The sequence below is a fragment of the Nilaparvata lugens genome, chromosome 9 (assembly GCF_014356525.2).
Source record: "Nilaparvata lugens isolate BPH chromosome 9, ASM1435652v1, whole genome shotgun sequence".
In the NCBI taxonomy this organism is placed as follows: Eukaryota; Metazoa; Arthropoda; class Insecta; order Hemiptera; family Delphacidae; genus Nilaparvata; species Nilaparvata lugens.
This window is the reverse complement of record NC_052512.1, coordinates 31,856,229-31,884,030: the sequence shown is the minus strand read 5'-3', so window position 1 is coordinate 31,884,030 and position 27,802 is coordinate 31,856,229. Positions and strand designations below refer to the sequence as shown.

Genomic DNA, 27,802 nt, shown 5'->3' with positions numbered 1-27,802 from the left:
TCAACGTTAGTAGACAGTTGACTATAATACTACCCGTTCAAAAACATCGAACATCTTGAAAATGTATCTTTCCATCAACGTTGTAGACAGTATTTTTGCAGCCAGACCTGATAACAGCGCTCACACTCACATTCCGGGACGACACGTCACGGTACGATAGGACAGAAAGCTCTATGTTCATTTAGGATTTTTCCTAGACATTTTAAATTGATAAATTATCTATTAATTTTTGAGAAAACATAACAACAGGTCAATGTAACTTATTCAGCGCGAGGTCTACTGTTCACAGAACTACTAGTAATACCATGACTGCAAAACAAAATATTGAATCAAAAGACCTTAAAGATGCATATCTCTTCAAGTTCTTTGATTGAAACTATCCTATTAGGCCTATATCAAGCGAGCAATTTCTGTATGTCTGTTTATATTTTTATATCTGGTTATTTATGTTCAACGGATCTCGAAAACTGCTTTAACGATTTTCACAACATTTGGAACATTTCGAACTTTTCTGTTTTTAAAAATTTTGACTGAAAATTGGACCTGAATTCAAGTGTATTCAAGCATAACCTACTTTTTGGACCATTTATAGTGTATAAATCAAAATTCGGGGAAGAAACAGTTTTAGGCTGTGCTTGTTCATCCTTCCTCAATCATTTTGAAGAATTGTGTTCTGTTTATCAATAAATAAATAACGAGCGAAGCTCGGTGCCCCGATATTCTACAAGTAAACTTGAGTGCAAAGTGTGAAGCTGAGTTAACACATACCTCTATTGTAGGCATTCTTACTACTTGATTAATGTGAAAGTGGGGCTCATATCCAGACATCTGTGTAATCACTTGTCAGCTGATTGATTATGAATAATTCTATAGTCTGATTAATCCTATCTTCTGAGTAGATGATATATTTAGTGATTTCGGAGTATGGAGGAATTCCTTTTCTTTTCATATTATCCTTTAAATGCAAAATTTCAAAAAAACCTTGTGTATACATCGACGCGCAGTTGAAAAAGGGATATTTCTGCCAAATCTCATAGAATTCAATCAACGCGTTTGGCCGTAATTGAGTTACATACATACAGACAGACATGAGGAAAATCCGAGTTAAAACAAAGACCTCACAAAAAAGTGTGAAGTTTTTAAATAAAAAATTTCTAGTTTCATTCAAAATTTAGACTTTTTAAATAATTATTGAGTTACTGTTCTAGATTTTTCAATTTCAGACTCTAATAGTATCTATTTCATTCAAAATTTGCTCGTTTATCTGAGTATTGAAGAGTGTAAATTGTACTTTGAAAAGTGAAAGTGACATATCCAACATTTTGATTTGGACAGTATAATATAAATTGGAAATGGGACAGTTTTGGGCATGAACCTGTTGTGCCTTTCCTCATGTTAAGTACCTATTTGTACACAATGTGAATAAATAAATACTCACTATTGAATGAAAAAGACTAAGATATTGTCAAAAAACCACTGATTTATTGAAATTAGAAAGACCGGTTTCGGTTATTACACCATTGTCAATCTCTGATAAATCTCTGATAGTTTATCAGAGATTGACAATGGTGTAATAACCGAAACCGGTCTTTCTAATTTCAATAAATCAGTGGTTTTTTGACAATATCTTAGTCTTTTTCATTCAATATGAATAATTACCACAATATCAACTTCTCAACTACACAAAAAGTGAAATACTCACTACTTTCGGTCAATTAACCGAGGATTGTTATAGGCCTATTATTTTCAATTCTTCAAGATTTGATTACGTCAAGTTTTATAATAGACCCTTGCGGAGCACGGGTTACCTGCTTGTATACATTAATGAAGAAATGTATGCTCTTGCTATCAATATTATACTTGATATCAAGGTTATACAAATTTTCAATTCAACTTGATTTGAATGGATTTGCTAAAACTGATTTTTTATGTTTTCAGATTTCTGAAATTAAATACAAGGTGATGAAAATTAAGAAACTAACCAGTGAGTTGGAAAGCATGTCGAAGTCGCTTGCAGTTATGATGAAAACATTGAATGAAGAGGAGTGGAAGGAACGTGTTGAGGAAATTGAAGATAAAAAGGTAACCAAATTTGAATAAGATGATGAACAAATTATAGTGAGGTACACGTTATAATGTCAGTGTTCTTTTAGCAATGGTATTGCTAACCTTGTCTATCATTCAACAAAGCGGATAGCGCTATCTCTTTTTCGCTTTGCTCTGTTGCCAGATCGTCTTTCAACAATGTAGAATTGACAAAATATTACATCTCAATTATGTAAATTCATTATGAAATTATTGAAAATTGTAATTTCTTGCTTAATAAAATATGATTGATTATTTTGAACGAGAATGAACAATTAATATCACATTAATAAACCTGTATCAGCTACCGTCTATAGAAGGCATTGACAAGACAAAGGATCGGCAACGTTGTTCTCCTATCTTTCTCCACTACCATTATGACGTGGACCTCACTACAGTTGAACTTTCTGTGCAGTAGGTGATATCAGAAAGTTGGATTTTTTACGGGGAAAATTGGAGAAAGGAATCAAGCAATTTCTAACTTTATGTGCCGGTCCCGGTTGCAGAAACGCCGGTTAAATTTTAATCGTGATTAATTCCACGAGAACCAATCAGAGAAGTACTTTTTGATAACAGGCTTGCACAAAAGCCGGTTAAAGTTTAATCGTGATTAATTCTTCGAGAACCAATCAGAGAAGCCGTCTTATCAAAAAGGCCTTCTTTGATTAGTTATGGTGAAATTAATCACGTTTAAAATTCAATCGGCTTTTGTGCAACCGGGCCCATGTGAAGTACTGAAGTCTATATTATGAGGAGGACAGAACTCCTTAGAGGGAATGCTTTTCTTCTATTGTCCAATAATAAGTTTACATCATTGGGGTGGAATATTTTGGTTGTTCATAACATGTCAAACAGACAATTTGGCAACAGTCTGGATTATTAATTGCATGCAATGACGCATGCAATTGATATCTCAATGTAACTTAGTAAAAAATCAGTTGTCGTGTGGACTATTGATTGCATGCAATAGATATCTCAATGTAGCTCAGTAAAAAATCAGCTGTCGTATGGGCTATTAGTTGCATGCAATTAATAACTGAAAGTAACATAGTATCTTCTCTGCTTTCAACTTGGGCTGACGTGTTGCCAGTATGTCTTGAAGGAGATTAGCTTTTCATGTTAGCATTTTTGATACACCAACCCCAACAGCCATTAGTCGTTTTCACACCGATATCTCGCCGACACATCAGGACAGGACATATAACTCACTCTGATGGACAGTATAAGAAGAGGCTGTGGTTTATAACTGCGCGAGGTCTACTGTTCACTGAAATAGTTATTATTTTCATTATTGGGCTACAATGATTTGATATTATCATAGAGAAACAATAGCTTAAGTAGATATCCCATAGTATAGGGCGTTTATGTCGCAACTTTTACTGTTATCTCAAGCCGATTACTGTCGATTATTGTCAATTTTTGCTGTTTTGACCGGGTAAGAGTGTATGTACGGCACAATATGAGAGACTACCAGCGTCAAAGCTTCAAGGGAAAGAAATACATGGACTATTGGCTTGAGATAACAGTAAAAGTTGCGACATAAAAGCTCTATACCATGGGATATTTACCTATGCTATTGTTTCTCTATGATATTATTGACCGAGCGAAGTAAGGTCTTGAATTCAAGTCGACAGTTTTGCATTTCTCTTTGTGTGTTGTTTATGTTCTACTGTTGACAGTAGTAGTAAATCAATGGTGTAACAACCGAAACCGGTATCTCGATTTTCAATAAATCTGTGTTTGGACAATATCTGGTATTTTTATTCAGTAAATTGTTGCTTGTTTCAGCGTGACTTGACAGATCTTCTGGGCGAACTCAATAACAAAAGGGAAATCGTGAAGAGACAACTTGATAAACGTATTCGAAAACGGAACCGGGAAAGGAAGAAACGAGTGGAAAGAAGAATGGTGAAGGAGGAGAGGAGAGTGGGCAGCGAACGAGAGAATGAGAGAATCGATGTGTGGATGAGAGAGATGGAGGAATCTGTAGAGAGAGCGAGACGCGAAGCCGAGATGAAAAGAGAGGCTGATAGTGTACTGAGTGGTGAGTGATGAACAAAATACATATTTATTTGTAGAGTTATTTTTGAGCGAGTTCACATGAGCTTTCAGCATGTGTGTGGGTAGAAGCTAAAGTCTGTGATATATTACTTTTAACATGAAGAGGAGAAACCCATTTCTCCCTCCATAGTTTGTAGCGTAGACACAGACAGACATCCTGCGCACAATTGGATGCGCCGTGTCATTTTGCTTCATGTTCTTGTGATGAACACATCTCCGTAACATACACAAACCAATATACAACCTGCTGACCAGTAAACGACTTGGAACATTGCCAGTAATAGCTGGAGGGGAGTGTTGGTGCGACGCGTTGCAAAGCTCTCTCACACTGACACAAAAGAAAGAGAATGCTGCTAGGTAGTGGGAGTTATTAGTGGAGGATAGAGCATCGGACCTCTCCGTCTTCGAGAAAGAGCCGTGTTAAAAGTAATTCCTCTCGCACTTTAGTAGATTTCGTTCTAACAATTTTCACGAAATTTGGAACATAGTAGGTTTATAATATAAAAATTCGATTGCACTAGGTTTCATCCCTGGAAAAACTCGCTGAAGGACATTGAAAGGATAATGATTGTTCATCCTTAGAAAAACAGCTGATAATTTCGTCGTCGGTAATCCTGATTAATTCCAGGAGAACCAATCAGAGAATATTTTAAAGTCTTTAAAAATGCACTTCTCTGATTTGGTTCACGTGAAATTAATCAGGATTAAACTTTAACCGGCTTTTGTGCAACCGGGCCTTTTTGAGAGAGATTTTACTTTCCTTGCCCTATTACCATAGGTAACGAAAGTATTGCTTACCGAAGAAAATTAAGGTAGGCTACCCCAATTTCTAAATTTCTATACGTTTCAAGGTCCCCTGAGTCCAAAAAAGTGGTTTTTGGGTATTGATCTGTATGTGTGTGTGTGTGTGTGTGTGTGTATGAGTGTATGTGCGTCTGTGTACACGATATCTCATCTCCCAATTAACGGAATGACTTGAAATTTGGAACTTAAGGTCCTTACACTATAAGGATCGACACGAACAATTTCGATCAAATGCAATATTCAAGAAGGCGGCTAAAATGGCGAAAATGTTGTCAAAAACAGGGATTTTCTCGAAAACGGCTCCATCGATTTTGATCAAATTCATACCTGAAATAGTCATTGATAAGCTCTATCAACTGCCACAAGTCTCATATCTGTAAAAATTTCTGGAGCACTGCACCATCTAAGAAAAGTTTGATTTTAGATTCCCAATTATCAGGCTTCAGATAAAATTTAAACAAAAAATATCAAGTGGAAAAGATTGAGCATAAAAATCTCTTCAATTAATGTTCAGTAGCATTTTCACCTAAAATTTAAAATATTGTCCTGTCACCAGCTGGCTCAGATCTTAGAAAAGTAGACTTGAGATGCGCGGGAAAACTAGCGTCAATTGATCAATTTTCATAACGGCAAGGAAAGTTGTGTGAGTGCACCACACCAGATTTTTTGCATTGCACTGGGAGTCTCAATCTCAATCGACTGGGATTAGATTGCTGTATAAACTTAATATATTTTAATCTCTTCTTTCGTAATAAATTTTCTATTCTTTTGTACTCCAGAACGAAGCTCAGTCCTCCGATATTGATTAATGAATGCAGAAACTTTCAAAATTGATAGAAATATGCAACAATAGTTCGATAAAAAAAGCATCAACACAGCTATTTACTGGATTTTCATGTTCAACTTTTGAAATTGTTTCCTGTTTAAATTAGTATTGGAAATTATATACAGAGTGAGTCATATGTATGGGGACCCTTCAATAGGTTGAAGGATTCAAAATGGCGGCTGATTGAAGTTTTAGTTTTTTTTTTTTTAAATCAAAATTTTTATTCACAATACAAACAGTTGAGGGTCCTGCCAAACCCAAAGGTTTTTCGGCGGTTGGCCAGTTACAGGAAAAAAATTAGTTACAAAAGATAAATAAACTTAGACAAAATAAATATTACACTTCAAAGATTTCAAGTAAAAAATGAAAGAAAACTAATACAAAATGCAAAAATAAAATAAGAAATATACATCTGATTTTGATACAGAATTAATTAAAAAATCTGGTGTGGCGCACTCACACAACTTCCTTCCCGTTATGAAAATTGATCAATTGACGCTAGTGTTCCCGCGCATCTCAAGTCTACTTTTCTAAGATCTGAGCCAGCTGGTGACAGGACAATAGCGCTGCAGACACACGAAGTCTGCTATCTCTTCATAGTGAATGATTTAAAAGAATCAACAGTTGCCAACAGTTTGCAATTGAATTATCTTATTTTCTCTAACTTCGAGCTTATGGGTCTCCCCCATGATTAATGTGCGTAATGGCCTGTCTATCGCATCGTTCCTACTAGTCTATACATTCAAATTATGTATTTCAGGTACGCTATCTTTTGTATTTTCTGTCGCTGAACACGATTTTTCAACTCTCAAGCCTTAATAATTGATAATTCTCATCATAATATACAAATTATGATCAAAATTACAAACGTCATCTCATTATCATTGTTTATGATTACATTGTAATGATAATCCATCTTGTTAGGAATCCTATATGTGTTTCTCAGTCGATATAAAACTAATATTTCATAAATATAGAATAATTATTCGATTTAGTTCAGTTGTCAATTTGGAATTGCGAAAGTCAAGTAATGGAGTAAGTTAAACAAATAATATAGGCTACCCCATTTACAGCACCGTGTAACAGGAGTAAAATATTTTCTTTATATGAATTACAGTTTATGCACAAATAATGCCAATTACTCCCATGTGATATGACTAAATATTTTATTACAAAAGAAATACAACTCTAAAGCTGCGTTTACACCAAAGTTATTAACGAGATGTTAATAACTCAATCTCTATAGATTCTATTATATTGAACATAACTTATCATACACCTGTCATCATGTTATCATATGTGTTTGTCAAGTTTCGTTCAATCTAAAGCTGCGTACACATATACGCGCTTCCAACCCGCACCGAGCACGCTCCGCCCTCGTTCCTCCATCGAACCACAGTCGCTCCACCCACGCACCCATCATGAACGTTACGGAAGATGTTAGATCTTCTCGCGTTCCCCGGTCGAATCACTGTTGCTCCCCGGTCGATCATCAATCGCTCTGCTGGAGTGACGTTCGGTTGCGGAGCAGAGCGGAAGTCTGTACGCACCTTAATAGAATCTATAAAGATTAAGTTAATAACGATTTTGTTAATAACTTTGGTGTAAACGCAGCTTTATCAACTGATTTCTGTAACTTATATCTACGAATAGATACTTTTCATCTGGCTGAGTTTCACTAATTGTCTTATGGTGCTACTTGAATGGTAGTGGAATAGGAGATATCTTTGTTGAATCTGAAATATTTTTAGAGAATACTGTTGGAAATCTATTGAGGGGAGATCAGTATAATTAAGGTGTGAGAGCAAGCAATCAATTCAATGAAACAACTACAAGAAGGACTCATGAAAAGTTCAAATATGAGAGATTGTCAAAGTATATTTGAAAGAAGTCAGGAACTATTTGTGGAGTTTTTTTTTCAAGTATTCAATGATTACTTGAAATTTATGACTGATTATAGTAACATAGTTTAAATTATCTTAAATTGTATTCGTGCGCATAAGGAAGGACTCTGGTTGAGTCTATGATTATAGTTACTATGATTATAGTAAAATAGTTTAAATTATCTTAAATTGTATTCGTGCTCATAAGGAAGAACTCTGGTATTGCACATAGAAACTGTACGAGAAAAGATCCCATACTTTTTTAATTCAATCACACAAACACTTATATTCAAACACTTTAATTCAAACACACTTATATCTAGAGAATATGAAAAAATACCCACAGAAGTAGAAAATCATTTCCAATGAGGAAACATTAACTCTATACAGTCAATACATTGACTCTCTGTCAAAAGGAAACCTTGAAAATTTCATGAAGTGACAACCGATCATGCTTTGGAGCAAACCCTCATTCGATCATCTAGAACTTATAGGTGAGTGATTGGAATAGCTAATTCTTCAAAGGTTTTCCTAAAATGGCTGCTACTATATAAATAAATCTTCCATCAAAGATATTTTGTTCAAGTTTGTTGATATCATTATGACACACACACACACACACACACACACACACACACACACACACACACACACACACACACCACACACACACACACACACACACACACACACACACACACACACACACACACACACAACACACACACACACACACACACAACACACACACACACACACCACCACACACACACACACCACACACAACACACACCACACACAACACACACACACACACACACACAACACACACACACACACACACACATATACACACACACACACAACACACACACACACACACACCACACACACACACACACACACACACCACACACCACACACACACACACACACACACCACACACACACACACACACACACACACACACACACACGGGGCGATGTCAGGATACACCACCGTCAAAGTCAGACACATCCATCCTAGCACTGAAAATCAGTCTTGTTTTGGCGGTGGCAACTTTTGCCGTTCTTGTGCTGAAAAAGAAGTGTCTTGTTTTGGCGGGGCGAGTCCGTGACTAATTTCTCTACCTGGAAAACAGTCTCTGGTTGTCGCTATCAGCTTTTGACGCTTATGTGAGTTAAGCTGACAGAATAGCTTGGAAGTAAACTGGTTTCAATTTTGGAGAAGACTGTACTTCCTTTGAAATATTCTTTTTAGAACTTAGTGTGACTGTAGAAGTGTGGACAATACTCTTGCGTGACATTGTCTCTTATCTCAACCTTATTTAGTTCTATTGCTTCCTCTCTCATTCACTCTCTCTCTCTCTCTCTCTCTCTAACTCTCTCTCTTACCCGGTTGTGTGCTAATGCTCTCCTTTCTTCAAAACCCCTCAGGGTTTTGTTATTATTTCATACAATGCTTCAGACATAATTTTCTACAACCTATCTTGAATTTGACTTTCCCATGCCTAGATTTGTAAATTTCTTTGTGTCAATAACATTCATTACTATCAACTCTTGCTTGTAATATTGTGAATTCCCCCATTCCACCGAGTAGGATTGTATAATATAGTTGATGTAGCATCGTACTGGAGGGTTAATGGTTGAATGTGAGAGAGGGCCGGCCGTGCAAAAAAAAACTAAAACTGCAATTCAATTAAATCCTCACTTCTTCACTTTCTCACTATAGGCCTATATCCCTCAGAACCACACTCTCTTGTGAAATACACAATCCCCTACACTGAAATAATTTTACTCCTTCAAGTTATGTGCTCCCAACTTGATAATACCGCCCGTTGTTCTCTCAATAATATTTGTTGAACGAGCGTTAGCAAGTTCTTACTTTTTACTCAAGTTCAAAGTTGTTGCCAGTCTGTGGGTTTGCTTGTTTGTTTGAATGCACTACAATAACTTTAGAAAGAGTTGATCGATCAGCTTCAAATTTTGAACACGCACTCTTCGAACCTTTTTACAGGTCAAGTTCGTTGAACAACAAAATATTTTACTCACTTCTTCGTCCTTTTTCAGGATATAAAAGTAACATTGAAAGTACTGCATGAGACAAAATAACTTGCTCCTGTGTGTCTGCCTGACTATTATCCTTCAGTAGCATACGCGTAATATTAATGATACAAATTGTGATGGCAGTTGCTATGTCGTTGGTATTATTGATTTAACAAAATTTGAATTCTGATTCTGAATCATTTAACCATACGGAGAAATCTATGAAGTCCTATGGATTCACGTAGGCCTACAGCGTAATATTAATAGGAAAACAGCTTAATGTTCCTTTTCCAAAGATAATATAACAGTGGGCTCCACTGGGATTTTATTCAAATTGAAAAAAATTCTATAGGTAGCTTCAAAATAATTTTGGTCTGCCATCTTCGTTCCGCCACATTGAATCAAAAATTTTCTATGGGAAGGTTTTAATACAAGATTCGAATAATAAAGAATTTCAAGAGACAATGAATGGTGGAAATCGCTCATAAATATATCAAACCGTTTCAAAGATATTCACATTTTTGTGTTGAAGTTTTTGGATATCTGTGATACAGAAATATTGCTCGCCTAGAACACGATAGATTATTCATCACATATTCTTATCATTATCGTTCCCTAGCAACCTATTTTAAGCGTTTATATAGTAGCTGCTGAGAGAGATTTATGTGATAGATATACCTGAATAATACTATTAAATACTATATTCGACTAAACAACGAGTGACCCAAATGAAGCGATTCAAATATAAAAAAAAAGAAAAATGGGAATGCGAAAAATATTATAATATTTGGAACTCCATAACTTATCATTTAATTAAGAGACATTTATAGGATTAATAATTTATTGAAAAACACTAATAATTTAGCAATATTGCACTAATAGTTTTAATTTTAGATGACTCTCTCCTGGATTATTGAGTTATGTGTTGGATATTCCTCAGTGATTGCTGCATCATCTGAGAAAACTCCGTAAAAGTGATCTCTGTTCGAAATTAACAGAATGCTCAAGTATAGACATTTAGAAGAAAACAAACATTTCATTTAATGTTCATTGAAATCGACCACATCAGTATTATTTGCACGTGAATTACCGGTAGTGTATTGTTAATGTATTAAGATTTGAGAAGATAATATGAGCATCTTATTGGTTTTTCTCTCAATGATTGAAATGAATGGCTAAATTGCTTTTATATAATCATGAAAATATCACAGTTTATTACATTCCAGTACAATTATCTTGTTTCACAATCCATTTCTAAGTAGAGCTCATATGTATCGTAATCTTGCCATACAATTACCAAGTTGATTTCATTCAACTTCAGTGGTGCCATTTCACCAAACTGCTAAAGGGGGGGGGTAAAAACCAAGGGGTATTGGGGGGGGGGAGGAATATACCCCAAAGGATAGAAGGACCTGGGTTTTTCCCCATAAATGTTACATTAGAAGATGTTATTATATGCTTCATTTTTTCCAATTTTATACAAATGTGGTTGAAGTATCAATACAAACATATACATTATTAGTTATTGAATTCAATCATGGAATATTTATTAGAAATATGGGTCTACAGAGAGGCCCTAGAGTAGGAATACACTGAAACAGGTTTCTTAAAAATCATGGAAAAAGATAAATTTTTCTTTTACAATGACAATTTCAACAATTTCATTGTGGATCATATTCTAATTGGAAAATAACTTCCAGTTAGAAAGCTGAAGATACATCAAGCTGTTTCCTTAATTCTCAACAACCCTTTAGATACATTTTTGATTGTCTGATTGTGCCCTTTCTTTTGCTTTCACTGTGACATCTTGCAACTTGTTAATTCTCACATTGAAATTTATTCAATAACTCACTTATTGTGCTCTGATCAATAAGTGTACCCATTCTGTATTCAAATTATACCATAGAGAAAAATATATTATTTATTACTCTCTACCCTTACTTTCAAGGCAATTTTGCTACATTGTTGATACTGTAGAAGGAATTATACTACTGCTGATAAAGAAAAGTATTAAATCATTATGAGACTCTGAGGATTCGTGTAGATAGACCCGCATTTTCATTATTTATCTGATCCTTGAGGGGGGCCTAGGCCCCTAGGCAGCTGATTATAAGTAAAAATTGATATTGATATTTTCATAATACAGTACACCTGAAGAATTGGCAAAGTTTATGGTAAGGGGTGAGGAGGTACTCAGCTCTTCCAACTAACATCGGATTAGTTTTGTGCAGTCTACTATAACAGACGTTCCCATATGGATGTTACTATAGACGTATTTATCATCGTATTCAATTTCTGTTTGTTAGTTTGTTTGTATGTCTGATGGGAATCGAAAACGGCTCTAACGATTTTGATTAAGTTTGAAATATAGAGTTTGTGATACGAGAATCATCATTTGGATTAGGACTCATGTTTAGGATAACTCACTGAGGGAACTTAAAAATGATTAGGTACGGTAATAATATTCGTCAACCGAGTAGCAGCTGACTGAGAGAGTTTTCCGTCGTCAGTTAAAAACAGTTGATCAAGAGAGTTTTTCATCGTCAGTTGAAAACAGCTGATCGAAAGAGTTTGCCATTGTCAGTTGAAAAAGAGACAGATGTGTTGAGTCACCAAGTTTGTTGACGTCATTTTTTTGAAGTTATTGCATGATTCGAGAAAATAGGTGCAGAGAGCAGCCGAGTGACAGCAACGCAACGCAAATTTGAATTTAAAACATAATGATTGCGGTAATATTAATCAGGTAAATGCTAAAGTAGTCAGTTTTAATATACCTGAGTAATTGAATTATAGCAATTCATTCACTTCTAAATTTCCATCTCTATGTCTTTGTACTTTCAACTCTGTTTCTTTGATATTGTTATCTTCATAGACGTGAAGTAGATAGATAAGGGTGGGTGTCTTCCATGAGTAAAATGAAATGTCTATTTCCGACTTCTGCAGTTGAATACTTGTAGCTAGTAGTTCTGTGAACAGTAGACCTCGTACAGCATTTATAAACAGATCTCATTGTCAATATGTCACTTCAATTAGCCCTTCGGACATCGGAAAAACATCCAATGACTGATTGGCGTGTATTGACGATGACAATATTACCTGTTATAAATAAAACCGAGAGCATTGCCAAGCTGTAATCATCAAAAGCTAATTTACAAACATGCCAACATACATATACAGACAAAAGCAAATCCCGTCGTTGAAACGTAGAAAAATCAATCATCAAAATATTATCATGAAAAAATAACATTTTCCCGCTATTTTGGGAAATGATAACTGTATATCTTCCAGTATTGAAAATGACATTCAAAAGGAAACCTTGAAAATTTCATGAAGTGACAACCGATCATGCTTTGGAGCAAACCCTCATTCGATCATCTAGAACTTATAGGTGAGTGATTGGAATAGCTAATTCTTCAAAGGTTTTCCTAAAATGGCTGCTACTATATAAATAAATCTTCCATCAAAGATATTTTGTTCAAGTTTGTTGATATCATTATGGATATCACTGGAGATTGTGAAGAAAGTCATCGAAGGAAGTAAAACAAGAATAATGAGAGATGAGAATGATTTCCAGAAGCATTATCTTCTCACGAGAACATTACATTTCTCTTCAAGACTCTGATGGACAACAGAATCTGCATGATGTTATCAATGGTCTGGAAACAAGTGAAGAAGTGTGTGGTTCTCTTTTGAATGTAGAAAGAAATAGTTATTCGGTCTCCAACGATTTTTATCTGAACATAGTTGTGGCAAATTGTAAAAGTGTATTCTCACCTATAAAAAGAAACAGAGTTCTGTCATTCTCCAAGATGCAACCAAACAAAAAATCCTAGTCTTAGTTCATTCTAGAACAAAAAGATTTGATCTCTGTATTTTTACTAGGTAGCTGTTTAAAGATAATTCAGCATTGAAGTTTTAGTGCAGCATGCATTTCTACAATAACCGCAATCTCTGTCAACATCTTATGGATATTTGAAAAAAACGCTTAATCTCACTTGGCCTATGAAATTGGTGAAACTAGTTGTGGATTTGACTAAATCCCTAAATATCGTTGACAAATTCGCATAATGATTACATGGCTCTCCTGAATTCAACTCCTACTTCACTTTTCAAAACTTTCAATACGCTGCAAGATTATGAAAACCTTGTGATGAGAAGAGTTATGAAAATTCTCATTGAAGATGGAGTGATACAGGTGGACATAGCTTTTCATGTACATGGTCTAAATTCAAACAAAGGTAGTGAACATACTGGAAGCAGCAGAGTAAAAGAATCACTCCAATGGTATGCTCTCCAAACCATCGAGACTTGATTTCTAAATCTGTGGGAGAGATTTATTAATGAGACAAGAATCTATAAAGAAATAATCCATACGTTAGCTACGTGCAGGAATACATTCATTCATTTGTGGATAAAATTACAAATCATATAAATATGTTTGGGAAAGAATAACAGGCATGGCCCAAAACTATTCTATTCCCAAATTTTGATACTGAATAACTTGTTAACATTCCAAAACAGTCTGAACGGGAATACCATAATGAATGAATCAATCAAAAGTTAGTGAAATACCATTATAATAATACTGTTAGAAATAATTTGAATTAATATTTGGATTTTCATTTCATTTTGATTTGACACATATATATTATTATATTGGATATAATTTCTCGAAAGTTGACGACATATTGAAGATTCACAAAAGATTAACATTTCCATACTAAACATTATTATTATGATAATGTATGAATGATGGATACCATTTGCACCATAAAGAACTAATAAATTCAACAAACATTTTTTGGAAATTAACTGACCACTATATCAAGTAAGCGTGGTCAGTGTGTAATTAATAATTTAGCTTGCAGCGCATCACAATAATTTAATTTGAAATAAAAATAAAAAACATAAACACATAAATAGATATTATCATTATTCTATCTTAATATATTTCTTAAAACCCAACTTTCGTTTATTTCAAGCAGTCTTTTCTTAGTTTCCTTGCAGAATGAGATGAAGTTTGTAATTTTGATCATAATTTGTATATTATGATGAGAATTATCAATTATTGAGGCTTGAGAGTTAAAAAATCGTGTTCAGCGACAGAAAATACATAAGATAGCGTTCCTGAAATACATAATTTGAATGTATAGACTAGTAGGAACGATGCGATAGACAGGCCATTACGCACATTAATCATGGGGGAAGACCGCGCCGCAGCGTAACAGTGCTACTTATCCCCCTCCCACCGCCGCATCTATGATCGTAACCCCCAAACTATATATATCATTGGATTCAGGAAGAAACGGCCTACAATGATCATTGTGAACCTTTTCCTCTAAGTCGGCCAACGACTTGAATATTTGAGAAATAACAAAAAGTCCATAATGAAAAATGCATTTTTCGAGATATTTTATTTTTTTTTACGGAAAAACTATGCGGTTTATCGCAAAAATGTAGAGGACCACATTGAAAGCCAGTTATGTGTACATAATATTGAGAAAAAATTCAAAGCTGCACTATGAATAGTAACTGCAGGACAGGCGATTTTATAAGCGCACGTTTTTTACAACTTACCCCGCTCCCCCCCCCAATCTGTCGACCACCCTGGGACGTGACGACATCGAGTTTCATATACACCAAAGACCCCCTAACAATAATCCGAAGTAAAATTCTCTGCCTCTCTCATGTATGCTCAATGTAAGCCAGCGCCTGGACTAGGTATAACTTTAATCAAAATCGTTGGAGCCGTTTTCGAGAAAATCGCGAAAAACCTTGTTTTTGACAACATTTTCGCCATTTTAGCCGCCTTCTTGAATATTGCATTTGATCGAAATTGTTCGTGTCGATCCTTATAGTGTAAGGACCTTAAGTTCCAAATTTCAAGTCATTCCGTTAATTGGGAGATGAGATATCGTGTACACAGACGCACATACACTCATACATACACACACACACACACACACACACACACACACACACACACACACACACACACACACACACACACACACACACACAGACACACACATACCAATACCCAAAAACCACTTATTTGGACTCAGGGGACCTTGAAACGTATAGAAATTTAGAAATTGGGGTATCTTAATTTTTTTCGGAAAGCAATACTTTCCTTACCTATGGTGATAGGGCAAGAAAAGTAAAAATGGAAAAATACAAATTTACCAGAAAGGAATGAAATAAAAAGGAAAATGGAAAAATTGTTTTACACAAGTAATAGTACATTTTTATCGTTGAGGCAGGCGGCAGTGACAATAAAAGGGAAAATTTAAAACTTCAGCCAGCAAAAATTGAAATATTCTAATAATGTAAGCATATGCTGTCATTTTTTTAACCTGACGTTTCTTAAATTATGTGTACGTTTCTAATATTACTATTTTTATAAATTGATTGTGCTGTTATTATTGAGATACAACATTACATCCTTCTTAGAGTAATCACTAATATTTGGAGGAAGTCTGTTGTTGAAGAAATGATTGAATACAAGTTAGGATACAAGTATCATAGAACATTTTTATCGATGTCATCTTTCTTGTTTTGAAAAGGCCTTTGAAATTATGTACCAAACAATGGGTGTTTACATTCAAAATATTTGAGTTACAACACCTAAGTCACCCCCTTATGAGGGGTTGAAATTTAGTTGTACGTCAAAAGGTCGACCAATAACGTATCCTGGAAGTTACAGTATTATATCTACAACAGTCTTCAACGTATTGGAGGGTTCCCATACATATGACTCACTCTGTATTTATCTGAATCCTATTATATTAAGCGAGCAATTTATGTTTATTTATGTTTGTATTACACCGGATCTCGAAAACCGCTCCAACGATTCTCACGAAATTCAGAACATAGTAGGTTTATAATATAAACATTCTATTGCACTAGGTTTGATCCCTGGGGAAACTCGCTGAAGGACATTAAAAGGATAATTATTATTCATCCTTGGAAAAACAGCTGATTATAATTGTTTCGTCGTCTGTTGATGATCGAAGTGAGTGAGCGAGTTCATGTGTGTGGGACTATGTCAAAATTATGACTCGGCTGTTGAACTTTTGTGATCATTCAATAAGGTACTCAGTGCCGGTTGCAAACAGCCGGTTTATTTTCAATCCTGATTAGTTCCAGTAGAACCATCTTTTTGAAATAGTCTTCTCTGATTTGGTTCAAGTGAAATTAATCAGGATTAAAATCTATCTGGCTTTTGTGCAATCGGGCCTTTGTGAGGGGAATTTTTGCATTCCTCTGGGAATAATGAATCTCAATTTACTGTGATTAGATAGAACATTTCTGTATGAACTATGAATGTTATTATAATTTCTTCTTTCGTAATAAATTGTTCATGCTTTTGTACTCCAAAGCAAAGCTCGGTCCCCGATATCAATTGGTTATTTACATAGTTATTTATATGGTTATTTATGTCTAACGGATCTCGAAAACGTCTCTGACAATTTTCACGAAAATTGGAACATAGTAGGTTTATGATTTAAAAATTCGATTGCACTAGGTCTCATCCCTGGGAAAACTCGCTGAAGGACATGAAAAGGATAATAATTATTCATCCTTGGAAAAACACATGATAATTTCGTTGTCTGTTGATAACGGAAGATGGGAGAGAGACAGAATCATGTTCAGCTGTTAAACTATTTGCAATCACCTTATCTCGCGAGAAAAATTGTCTATAAATTTTAATCGACTTGATCAAAATAATCTGATTTGTTTACATGACATGGTATATCATTCTAAATTAGAGTATATCATAATTTTCAAAGTTAATAGTTATTTTACAGTTTTAAGTGATTCGTGAGTGTTATTTTGTTATTCAATTTGGTTTGTAAACAATCTAAATTAGAACTTTTCTGTTTTAAAATGTTTAGATTCAAAATTGAACCTGAATTCAAGTGTATGGAACATAACCTACTTTTTGAACTATTTATAGTGTATAAATCAGAATTCGGAAATTCGGGGCAGACACAGTTTTGTGCTGTGCCTGTTAGTCCTTCTCCAATCATTTTGAAGAATTTGGTTCTGTTAATCAATAAATAAATATCGAGCAAAGCTCGGTGCCATAATATTTATTAGGCTATAAATGTGCGTCTTTTTAGTTTGTATTTTATGATGACAGATGTGACCAGAAAGAAGAACGAAGCTAAGAGACAACTAGCGCTGTTTGAAGGATTGCGGAAATTGCACAAAGCTCGAGTAGTGGCTTGGAATGCCATGGGTCTCATAATTTCCTCAGCTCAACTGGATACATTCTCTAATGTCGTTGGTAAGCTATCAGACTCTTGCCTTTCAGATATCTGTTTTCGAATTTCTCATTTCACATGTCATGCAGTCACAGAACACATACCAGAATGGAAAGTCGGCTATTATCCTGACGCCAAAATCGGCCATCTTGAAAGAAAGTCTAGCGAGGTTCACGTTATATTGGCAGTGGAGAAAGATAGGAGAACAATGGCCCATAAGAATAAAACCAGAGCAAATGCTCATGAGCAAGAGCATGGAGCATAAGGTTTTGCTCATGAGCAAAAGGTAGAAGCAGAAGCATTGCTCATTTTTATATGAATAAGTTTTACCTTATACTCTTACCTTATGCTCCTGAACTCTGGAGCAAATGTTCACGTATTTTAAAGATTTTTCATCAGCTGATTCGCTTTTGTAGCCTTACTTTGTTTTTATAGCTCACGGAAGCGCTAAATATGCAATTAGGGGGTACCGCTTGTGTTTGCGTCGTCTGCTCTGTTTTCTATTTATGAATAGAGTTTTAGGTTAGTTGAGTTTAGAATTTTGAAATAATAGCATGAAAAATGTCATCTCTATAATAATCTTCAGCGTATTCTTATAATATCAATAGCCTTCTTATAATCGTGTACACTCTCATCTTCTGAAATGCCTGTTTCCTATTTTGTAATGGCTATCTTTATATCAGGTAGCTGCTATCTTTTGTATTTATTCTTTTGTAGGAATAATGGTGATATATATCATGGTTAAATCTAAAAAGAGTTTTATAGTTCTCAACTATGAATGACTGGGAAAGGAACAACAGGCTTAAAGCCCAAAACTGTTCCTTTCCCAAATTTGGATAGAAATTGTCCAAAAATAGGTTATGTTCACACTTCATGATATTTATCCAATTTTAAGTCCAAAATCCTATTATATTAAGCGAGCAATTTCTGTATATATGGTTATTTATGTTCAACGGATCTCGAAAACGGCTCTAACAATTTTCACGAAATTTGGAACATAGTAGGTTTATGATTTAAAAATTCGATTGCACTAGGTCTCATCCCTGGGAAAACTCGCTGAAGGACATGAAAAGGATAATAATTATTCATCCTTGGAAAAACACATGATAATTTCGTCGTCTGTTGATAACGGAAGATGGGAGAGAGACAGAATCATGTTCAGCTGTTAAACTATTTGCAATCACCTTATCTCGCGAGAAAAATTGTCTATAAATTTAATCGACTTGATCAAAATAATCTGATTTGTTTACACGACATGGTATATCATTCTAAATTAGAGTATATCATAATTTTCAAAGTTAATAGTTATTTTACAGTTTTAAGTGATTCGTGAGTGTTATTTTGTTATTCAATTTGGTTTGTAAACAATCTAAATTAGAACTTTTCTGTTTTCAAATGTTTAGATTGAAAATTGAACCTGAATTCAAGTGTATGGAACATAACCTACTTTTTGAACTATTTATAGTGTATAAATCAAAATTCGGGGCAGACACAGTTTTGTGCTGTGCCTGTTAGTCCTTCTCCAATCATTTTGAAGAATTTTGTTCTGTTAATTAATAAATAAATAACGAGCAAAGCTCGGTGCCATAATATTTATTATAAATGTGCGTCTTTTTAGTTTGTATTTTATGATTACAGATGTGACCAGAAAGAAGAACGAAGCTAAGAGACAACTAGCGCTGTTTGAAGGATTGCGGAAATTGCACAAAGCTCGAGTAGTGGCTTGGAATGCCATGGGTCTCATAATTTCCTCAGCTCAACTGGATACATTCTCTAATGTCGTTGGTAAGCTATCAGACTCTTGCCTTTCAGATATCTGTTTTCGAATTTCTCATTTCACATGTCATGCAGTCACAGAACACATACCAGAATGGAAAGTCGGCTATTATCCTGACGCCAAAATCGGCCATCTTGAAAGAAAGTCTAGCGAGGTTCACGTTATATTGGCAGTGGAGAAAGATAGGAGAACAATGGCCCATAAGAATAAAACCAGAGCAAATGCTCATGAGCAAGAGCATGGAGCATAAGGTTTTGCTCATGAGCAAAAGGTAGAAGCAGAAGCATTGCTCATTTTTATATGAATAAGTTTTACCTTATACTCTTACCTTATGCTCCTGAACTCTGGAGCAAATGTTCACGTATTTTAAAGATTTTTCATCAGCTGATTCGCTTTTGTAGCCTTACTTTGTTTTTATAGCTCACGGAAGCGCTAAATATGCAATTAGGGGGTACCGCTTGTGTTTGCGTCGTCTGCTCTGTTTTCTATTTATGAATAGAGTTTTAGGTTAGTTGAGTTTAGAATTTTGAAATAATAGCATGAAAAATGTCATCTCTATAATAATCTTCAGCGTATTCTTATAATATCAATAGCCTTCTTATAATCGTGTACACTCTCATCTTCTGAAATGCCTGTTTCCTATTTTGTAATGGCTATCTTTATATCAGGTAGCTGCTATCTTTTGTATTTATTCTTTTGTAGGAATAATTGTGATATATATCATGGTTGAATCTAAAGGGAGTTTTATAGTTCTCAACTATTGGTTGTGATCGTATCTGGTATAGTTTCCTCTTCCTCATTCAAATTAGTTAGCCATTTTACTATGAGCAAAAGGTGATAAGCTGCTCTAGACTAGACTCACCTTTCTTGAAGTATTTGCTTCAAAAGTTGAGCAAATGCTCTAGTTTATTCATACAATTTTGAGTATAAGCTTTTACTTTTGAGCAAATGCTCAAACTATTTTCTGATGAGCATGAGCAAAAGGTTTTGCTCACGTTTATTCATAGAAAATGAAGCAAATGCTCCATATTTTCGAAGTATAAGCAAATGCTCAACTTTATTCATATGGTCCATTGTTGCTGATCCTCTGTCTTGTCAATGCCTTCTATAGACGGTAGCTGATACAGGTTTGTTGATGTAATAAACGGTTCATTCTCGTTTAATATAATCAATTATATAGGTCGGCAGGACAGGAAGCTCTCAGATTGGCTGATTATTAGTTGATTCCCAAACACCAACCCAATCAGCCAATCGGAGAGCCTCGTACTCTGCCGACCGTCTGAAAACGCCTGGAAAAATCTGGTGTGGTGAACTCACACAACTTTCCTTGCCGTTATGAAAATTGATCACCTGACGCTAGAGTTCACGCGCATCTTAAGTCTATCATTCAAAGATCTAAGCCAGCTGGTGACAGAACAATAACGCTGTAGACACTCTAGGTATGCTATCTCTTCGTATTGAATGATTTAATATAATAAACAGTTGCCAACAGTTTGCAATTATTGAATAATCACATTTTCTCGAATTTCCAGCTTATTTCCAATTTTAGGTGAAAATGTTACTGGACATAATAATTGTAGAGATTTTCATGCTCAATTTTTTTCATCTGGAAATTTTGTTTAAATTGTATCTAAAGCCTGATAATTGGGAATCTGAAATCCAACTTTGTATAGATGGGGCTGAGCTCCTGGAATTTTTACAGATATGGGACTTGTGGCAGTTGATAGAGCTTATCAATGACTATTGTAGATATAAATTTGATCAAAATCGTTTTTGAGAAAATCGCGAAAAACCCTGTTTTTGACAACATTTTCGCCATTTTAGCCGCCATCTTGAATCGCATTCGATCGAAATTGTTCGTGTCGGATCCTTATATTGTATTGACCTTACGTTCCAAATTTCAAGTCATTCTTGTTAATTGGGAGATGAGATATCGTGTAAACATACGCACATACACTCACACACACACACACACACACACACACACACACACACACACACACACACACACCTACACCACACACACACACCACACACACATACAGACCAATACCCAAAAACCAGTTGTTTGAACTCAGGGGACCTTGAAACGTATAGAAATTTAGAAATTGGGCTACCTTAATTTTTTTCGGAAAGCAATACTTCCTTACCTATGGTAATGGGGCAAGGAAAGTAAAAATTCGTTATCCCCACTTAACCCTAAAAACCCTACTTCAGTTAGTTCTATAGCTAGTATTTCATTCTTGATGACAATAATTTACATTGAAATGTATTTATTGGTGAATTAACATATTCTATTGTTGACAGATCGATTGGCCGCTATGTGGAGTGACCGCCTGAACGAATATAACCTTGAGGAGCGTGGCTTGAAGGTCATGCTGCAAGAGGCCAGTGATGATGTCACCGCCATGTCCACCAACCGCCAAAAGCAAATACTGCGCCAGTGGGAGAGCGCTCTCTTCGGCAGTGCTGCCAACTGCCACCAGCCCAAAGATGTGCACGAGTTTACAGCTGTTAGGTTGGTACTTACCTATTTAAATTCTTTATTGATTAATACAATAAGTACATCATGAAAATGATAGTGATAGAAAAAATAAGGTAACCTTGTGCTATTCTTCTCCCAAACTAGGTTCCACATAGTCCAAAATATGTTAACGTCGAGCGCTTAGCTCTAGGGACAAACTAATTCCGCTAGATCGCTCCAGCTGTACTATTCACTTGCTGCCCGAGCATAGCAGGTGTAAAACCGTGCTTTAAAGGTACACATACCAGCGGCTATTATTGTGTCTATAAAAGAAATTTAAGCATCAACTTTATTCAAGAACAGCGCTACAAGTTGCTATGAATTTGAAGTCTATAGAACCAACATTGAATGTGAAAAAGGAGTTTAAAATGCATACAAATTTTCAGATCTTCAAAAACAAAGTTGACGTAATTTTTGTTATATTAAAGAGGAGACTTGCATATTTTTCTCAAATTTTTCTGACCAGTAGTTTTTGTAGGGTATGTGTACCATCTGCCTCAAAAAAGTGACTTTCGAAGCCCTATTGTTAGCTAACAGAAGCTGATGAAAATATTTCAATTGCATAGATTAAGTCCTAAGAACCTGTCCAATAGATTAGAAAAGGAAAAAAATATTTTTTGAAAAAAAAAAATGATTGAATGCACAACCTTAAGTCTAAAAGATGCGTTTACATTCGTTAAGCTCCCTTGAATTCAATATATGTAACATATTTCTTTATCTCTTGCACAAAAAATGAATACTAACAAAATAACTTGAAGAAATGATTTTGAAACTATTTTTGCAGGGTCTTGGAAGGTCGTTAAGCCTGGTTTTCATTAGTAGAGTTAGTGGTAGAGTAACTGGCATACTAACTATACCGAGATAACTCTACTCTACTTACTTGGTCGAGTAACTAACTGTCTCCACTACAATTGAGAATAGTAGGTAAAGTGAGTTGTCTAGTGAACAGAACTCACCTTACTCTACTAGCTCGAGACTGTTTTCATTAGCATAGTAGTGGTAGAGTAGAGTGAGAAGCGGTGGTGGGGAAAGGTAAGTGGTGGAGTACTATCCCACGGTACTATTCCACTCTACTCCACTAAACACCAGTACTCTACCATGAACGGTTTCATTGGATAGTTAGTACTTGCCAAGGAACTCGACCACTAACTCTACAACTGAAAACAAGACTTTACTAAAAAATATTATGCGTTTTAGTGGGAACATTCATATAATGAAAATAGAAGAGCACATTTTTCAAACATTTTCTTGCTTCGTGCTTTTGCTAGTTTTGTACAACTGCGATATAAAATGCAAATTTTTTATCTAAAAAAACAACGAGCTGTTTGTTCTACTTGGATCGAAAACACGCAAAAATGTTCAAAATGTTATTCTCAAGGCAGCATTGGGAGTGCACAGACGATACCCTAGTTAGCAACTTTTTCTAAAATTTGGAGTTATGACAGTCAGACAGCTATATATTAGAAGTCTAATTAAATATATCAGCAATCATATAGATCTCTTCACACTGCATCAAACTAATTATATTTTCAGATCTGCAAATAGATATATTGTTCCTCGAGCTGACTTAACTATATGCAGAAGACAATTTATCATTCAACTACATAGTAAATAAACTAATAAATATTATTCCAGAACATTTGAGAACTGGATCAAGACCGAAAATGTTGTCAAAATATTTTAATTCTAGGCATTTATCAATTATCTATTTTCTTGTTTTATTTAATTATTTCTCCTTTTACTACCTGAAAGTTGTCTCTCAAACTGAGTTCAATTCATATATAATGTTATCCTGTACTGTATTTCAAATTCTTGATATATCAAAATGAATATTTGTTTAACGAATTATATATTGTTTATGTTTATGCTATGAACTACTCCACTATCATGTTTTTCCTATTTTTGGAAGTGTTTGCTGAATTTTTTGTTTCATACAGTTACTCTTTTTCTATTTTTCTCCAAGGTAGTGCTTACTGAATGCTCGTTGCTAGCGCACAAACTTTGTTTTGCTGGCAACGCCAATATTATTATATTGGATTATTATTCAGTTTCAATGAAAGCTTTTGTAAGTTTGCTAGTAAATTTCCAATGTAAGAAACTGAATTTTGTTTTCCATGTATTTGTGAATTATTTATATGAATTTGGCAATAAATTTTGATTTTGATTTTTTGATATAGGATTTTGGATGATTTTTGGACCATTTTCATGTTTTTTAGTTCAAAAACTTGTCAGAGAAATTTTTATTTGGATAAAATAAAATAACTATTCTCATTATAATGGTTATAGTAACCATTCTTATTTAGTTTTTTGAAAATTTAATATTCTTTTATTTTGAATTAGGTATTGGATTCCCATTTGAATATGTACGTGCTTTCGTTAGTTTTGTACAGCTGCGATACCAAATGCAAATTTTGACCTGAAAAAACAACGAGCTGTTTGTTCAAGTTGGATCGAAAACTCGCAAATTTTCATATATTCTTGAATTTTGAATGATTTGATATTGATTCCCCATTTTAGAATATGATTTTTGAAAATTTCATATTCTTTAATTTTGAATCAGGTATTGAAGTCCAATTCTAGAATAGGATCTTTGGAAATTTATAAACTTTAATTTTGAAATGTGAATTAGGTACAGAATCCCCATCTTAGAATAGGATTTTCGAAAATTTCATATCCTTTAATTTTGAAATGTGAATTAGGTACAGAATCCCCATTTTAGAATAGGATTTTTGAAAATTGCATATTCTTTAATTTTGAATTAGGTATTGAATTCTCATTTTAGAATATGTACGATCGTGCTTTCGTTAGTTTTGTACACTGCGATATAAAATTTTGAAAAACAATGAGCTGTTTGTTCAGTTGGATCGAAAACGTCGATATTTTTAGCCTATCGACGTGATAAAACTCATTTTCCTCAACGTTCATTCGTTTATTTCATGACACTAAATTCAGTTAGCCCAATTAAAATTATTTTTGAAGCACACGTGCACCACAAATTGCGTCAATGATTGAAACAAACAACCTTAGTAACTCTACCAATCTGTAACTGTTTTCACTATAATTGAGAATAGTAGGTAAAGTGTGTTGTCTAGTGAACAGAACTCACCTTACTCTAGAGTAGAGTGAGAAGCGGTGGTGGGGAAAGGCAGATGGTAGAGTACTATCCCACTCTACTCTACTAAAAACTAGTACTCTACCATGACTCTACTCCATCTTGAACGTTTTCATTGGGAGAGTTCACAAGATAGTTAGTACTTGCCAAGGACTTCTACCACTACCTCTACTAGTGAAAACAAGACTTTACTAATAAAATATTATGCGTTTTAGAGGAAACATCCATTTATTGAAAATAGTAGAGCACATTTTTCAAACATTTTCTTGCAAAGAACGGTGGAATATCTTGAATAATTATCAAGTTACTAACGATGTAACAAAACCATGCAAATTTTGGCGACAATATTGTTTTTGAGATGTTTTCCTGTGATTTTGTATAAAACAAATATGAAAACTTCATGAGATTTCCAAAAGTATCGTTTGAATTGATCCATGAGTAGATTTACAAAGCAAACGGTCATTTGCACTACATATAGTGATTGATTGATCGCCTTTATTAAGGGCGGAGTTAGGACTCCAGTTCCTCTCTGCCACACAAACCCACATAGTGAGGTACATGTTATAATGGCAGTATTTGATTAACTTTGATTGATATTGCTATCGTTGTCTATCATCCGACAAAGCAGATAGCGCTATCCTCTACCACCTCCGCACTGTTCCCAGATCGTTTTCTTACAATGTAGAAATGTAATTAATTACCAGAATATTTTATCTCAAATCATGAAAATTCGTTAGAAAAATATTTTTCTTGACTAATAAAAATATAATTGACTATTTTGAAGGAATGGACTGTTGGTATTTCATCAAATATACCGGTTAGGTAATATCAGGTATCCTCTATAGAAGGCAGTGGGAAGGCAGAGAAACGGCAACTCTGTTCTCCCATCTTTCTCCACTGCCATTATAGCGTTGACCTCACTATAGAGTTCATTGCAGTATTATTAGTTTATCCTTGAAATCTACAGATGTAAATTACTGAGATATTGCATTTATTCAAATGCTAATGAATTAATAATTATCAATTAATTGCAGTAGAAATGCAAGCTCACAATAGTTTCTCAGACTAGTGATCATTTAATAGTTATATGGGAAGGTTTTACATTTTATTATAAGTAATTATTTATGAATTTCTAATTTGCTTTGTTAATAATATTCATTTAATATATTATATATTTATATTTGTTTATTATGTAAGTTATTGCAACATAGTAAATGTTTTTAGTATTTTTTTTTAATATTCCTCAAATAGCTTAAAGCTAGAGGGATTAAAAATATATATGAATTTTGTATTTAATGAGATGTGTATTGAAATTGAAATAAATTGAAATTGAAATAAACGAAAATCCCAATTATAGTCTGTCCAAACTGCCATGAGCCCTGAAAGATTGAGCCGACCCTCGCTCCGCCACGCGCAGGCACACACGCCCGTCCTACCTGCGCCATTGATATACTATGTATACTACGTAGTATACAGGTAAGAAGACCATCCCTTTAACTCTCACACACAAAAGGAGACTGCGCTTGTGTGTGTGAGTAGTAGGAGGGTCGGCCTAATCCTTCAGAGCTCAAGCCTGTTTGGACAGAGTATAAATGCTGTAAATAACCTCGAAGACTTCTGCTACTGCAAATATTGACATCAGGGTAAACAGCCAGATGGAAATTCGATGAGCGCTACTATTCAAAAATTATTTGTCAGCCCGGGAATCGATAATAGCGCTCATCGAATTTTCATCTAGCTGTTTACCCTGTTGTCAATATTTGTAGTAGCAGAAGTCTTCAGGGTTATTTACAACATTCAATTTGGATTTTCGTTTAATAATAATTATCCTTTGAAATCTTGATCATTTCAACTTTTTTCAGAAAACACTGGGATGAATTTGTGGTTCCTGAAGAGAGTTTTACATCTTCTTCGATTCCAGCTGGTTGGATAATACCTTGTCAACCTAGCAGTGAAAATTGGAGAAAATTCTTACATGACAAAATACACTAATAAGTATTTTTGATTTTTATAAAAATTGTAATAATTCGTGAATAATATTGGTAAAAAATTATAAATACATTAAACTTTCTCTACGGTCTCCGCTTCTTGGATTGATTCAATTATTAAACTTACTACTGTAGGCCTACTTAAATTCTAATAATTATTTTTATACAAAAATCCAATCCGGATTTTCGTTTAAAAATTATGATTATATTAGCATTTGAATCAATGCGATATCCCAGTAAATTTCTTCTGTAGGCCTACTGAAACTACAATTTATTCTACTTTATTTCCCATGAATGTATTATTTGTTATCACATAGTTTTATAATCAACCTAGTTTATGTAAGAAATATTGTTAGATGAATAAACCATATTTACTCGCATTAACCTTACTTCATTTTCCGTCGGTATATTTGTTCTTGTATTGTT

General features: G+C 34.5%; 1 protein-coding gene across 1 annotated transcript in view; it reads left to right on the top strand.

Moving 5' to 3' along the window:
• The window catches only part of LOC111060070 (programmed cell death protein 7), a 35,863-nt gene extending 8,107 nt beyond the window's left edge, over window positions 1–27,756 (top strand). The window contains exons 3-7 of the mRNA XM_039435246.1: window positions 1,939–2,082; window positions 3,874–4,129; window positions 17,852–17,998; window positions 22,060–22,270; window positions 27,251–27,756. Of these exons, the coding sequence (XP_039291180.1) occupies window positions 1,939–2,082; window positions 3,874–4,129; window positions 17,852–17,998; window positions 22,060–22,270; window positions 27,251–27,380 (888 nt within the window). The 3' untranslated portion in view covers window positions 27,381–27,756. The remainder of the gene's footprint in view (window positions 1–1,938; window positions 2,083–3,873; window positions 4,130–17,851; window positions 17,999–22,059; window positions 22,271–27,250) is intronic.
• The last annotated feature ends 46 nt before the right edge of the window (window positions 27,757–27,802 follow it).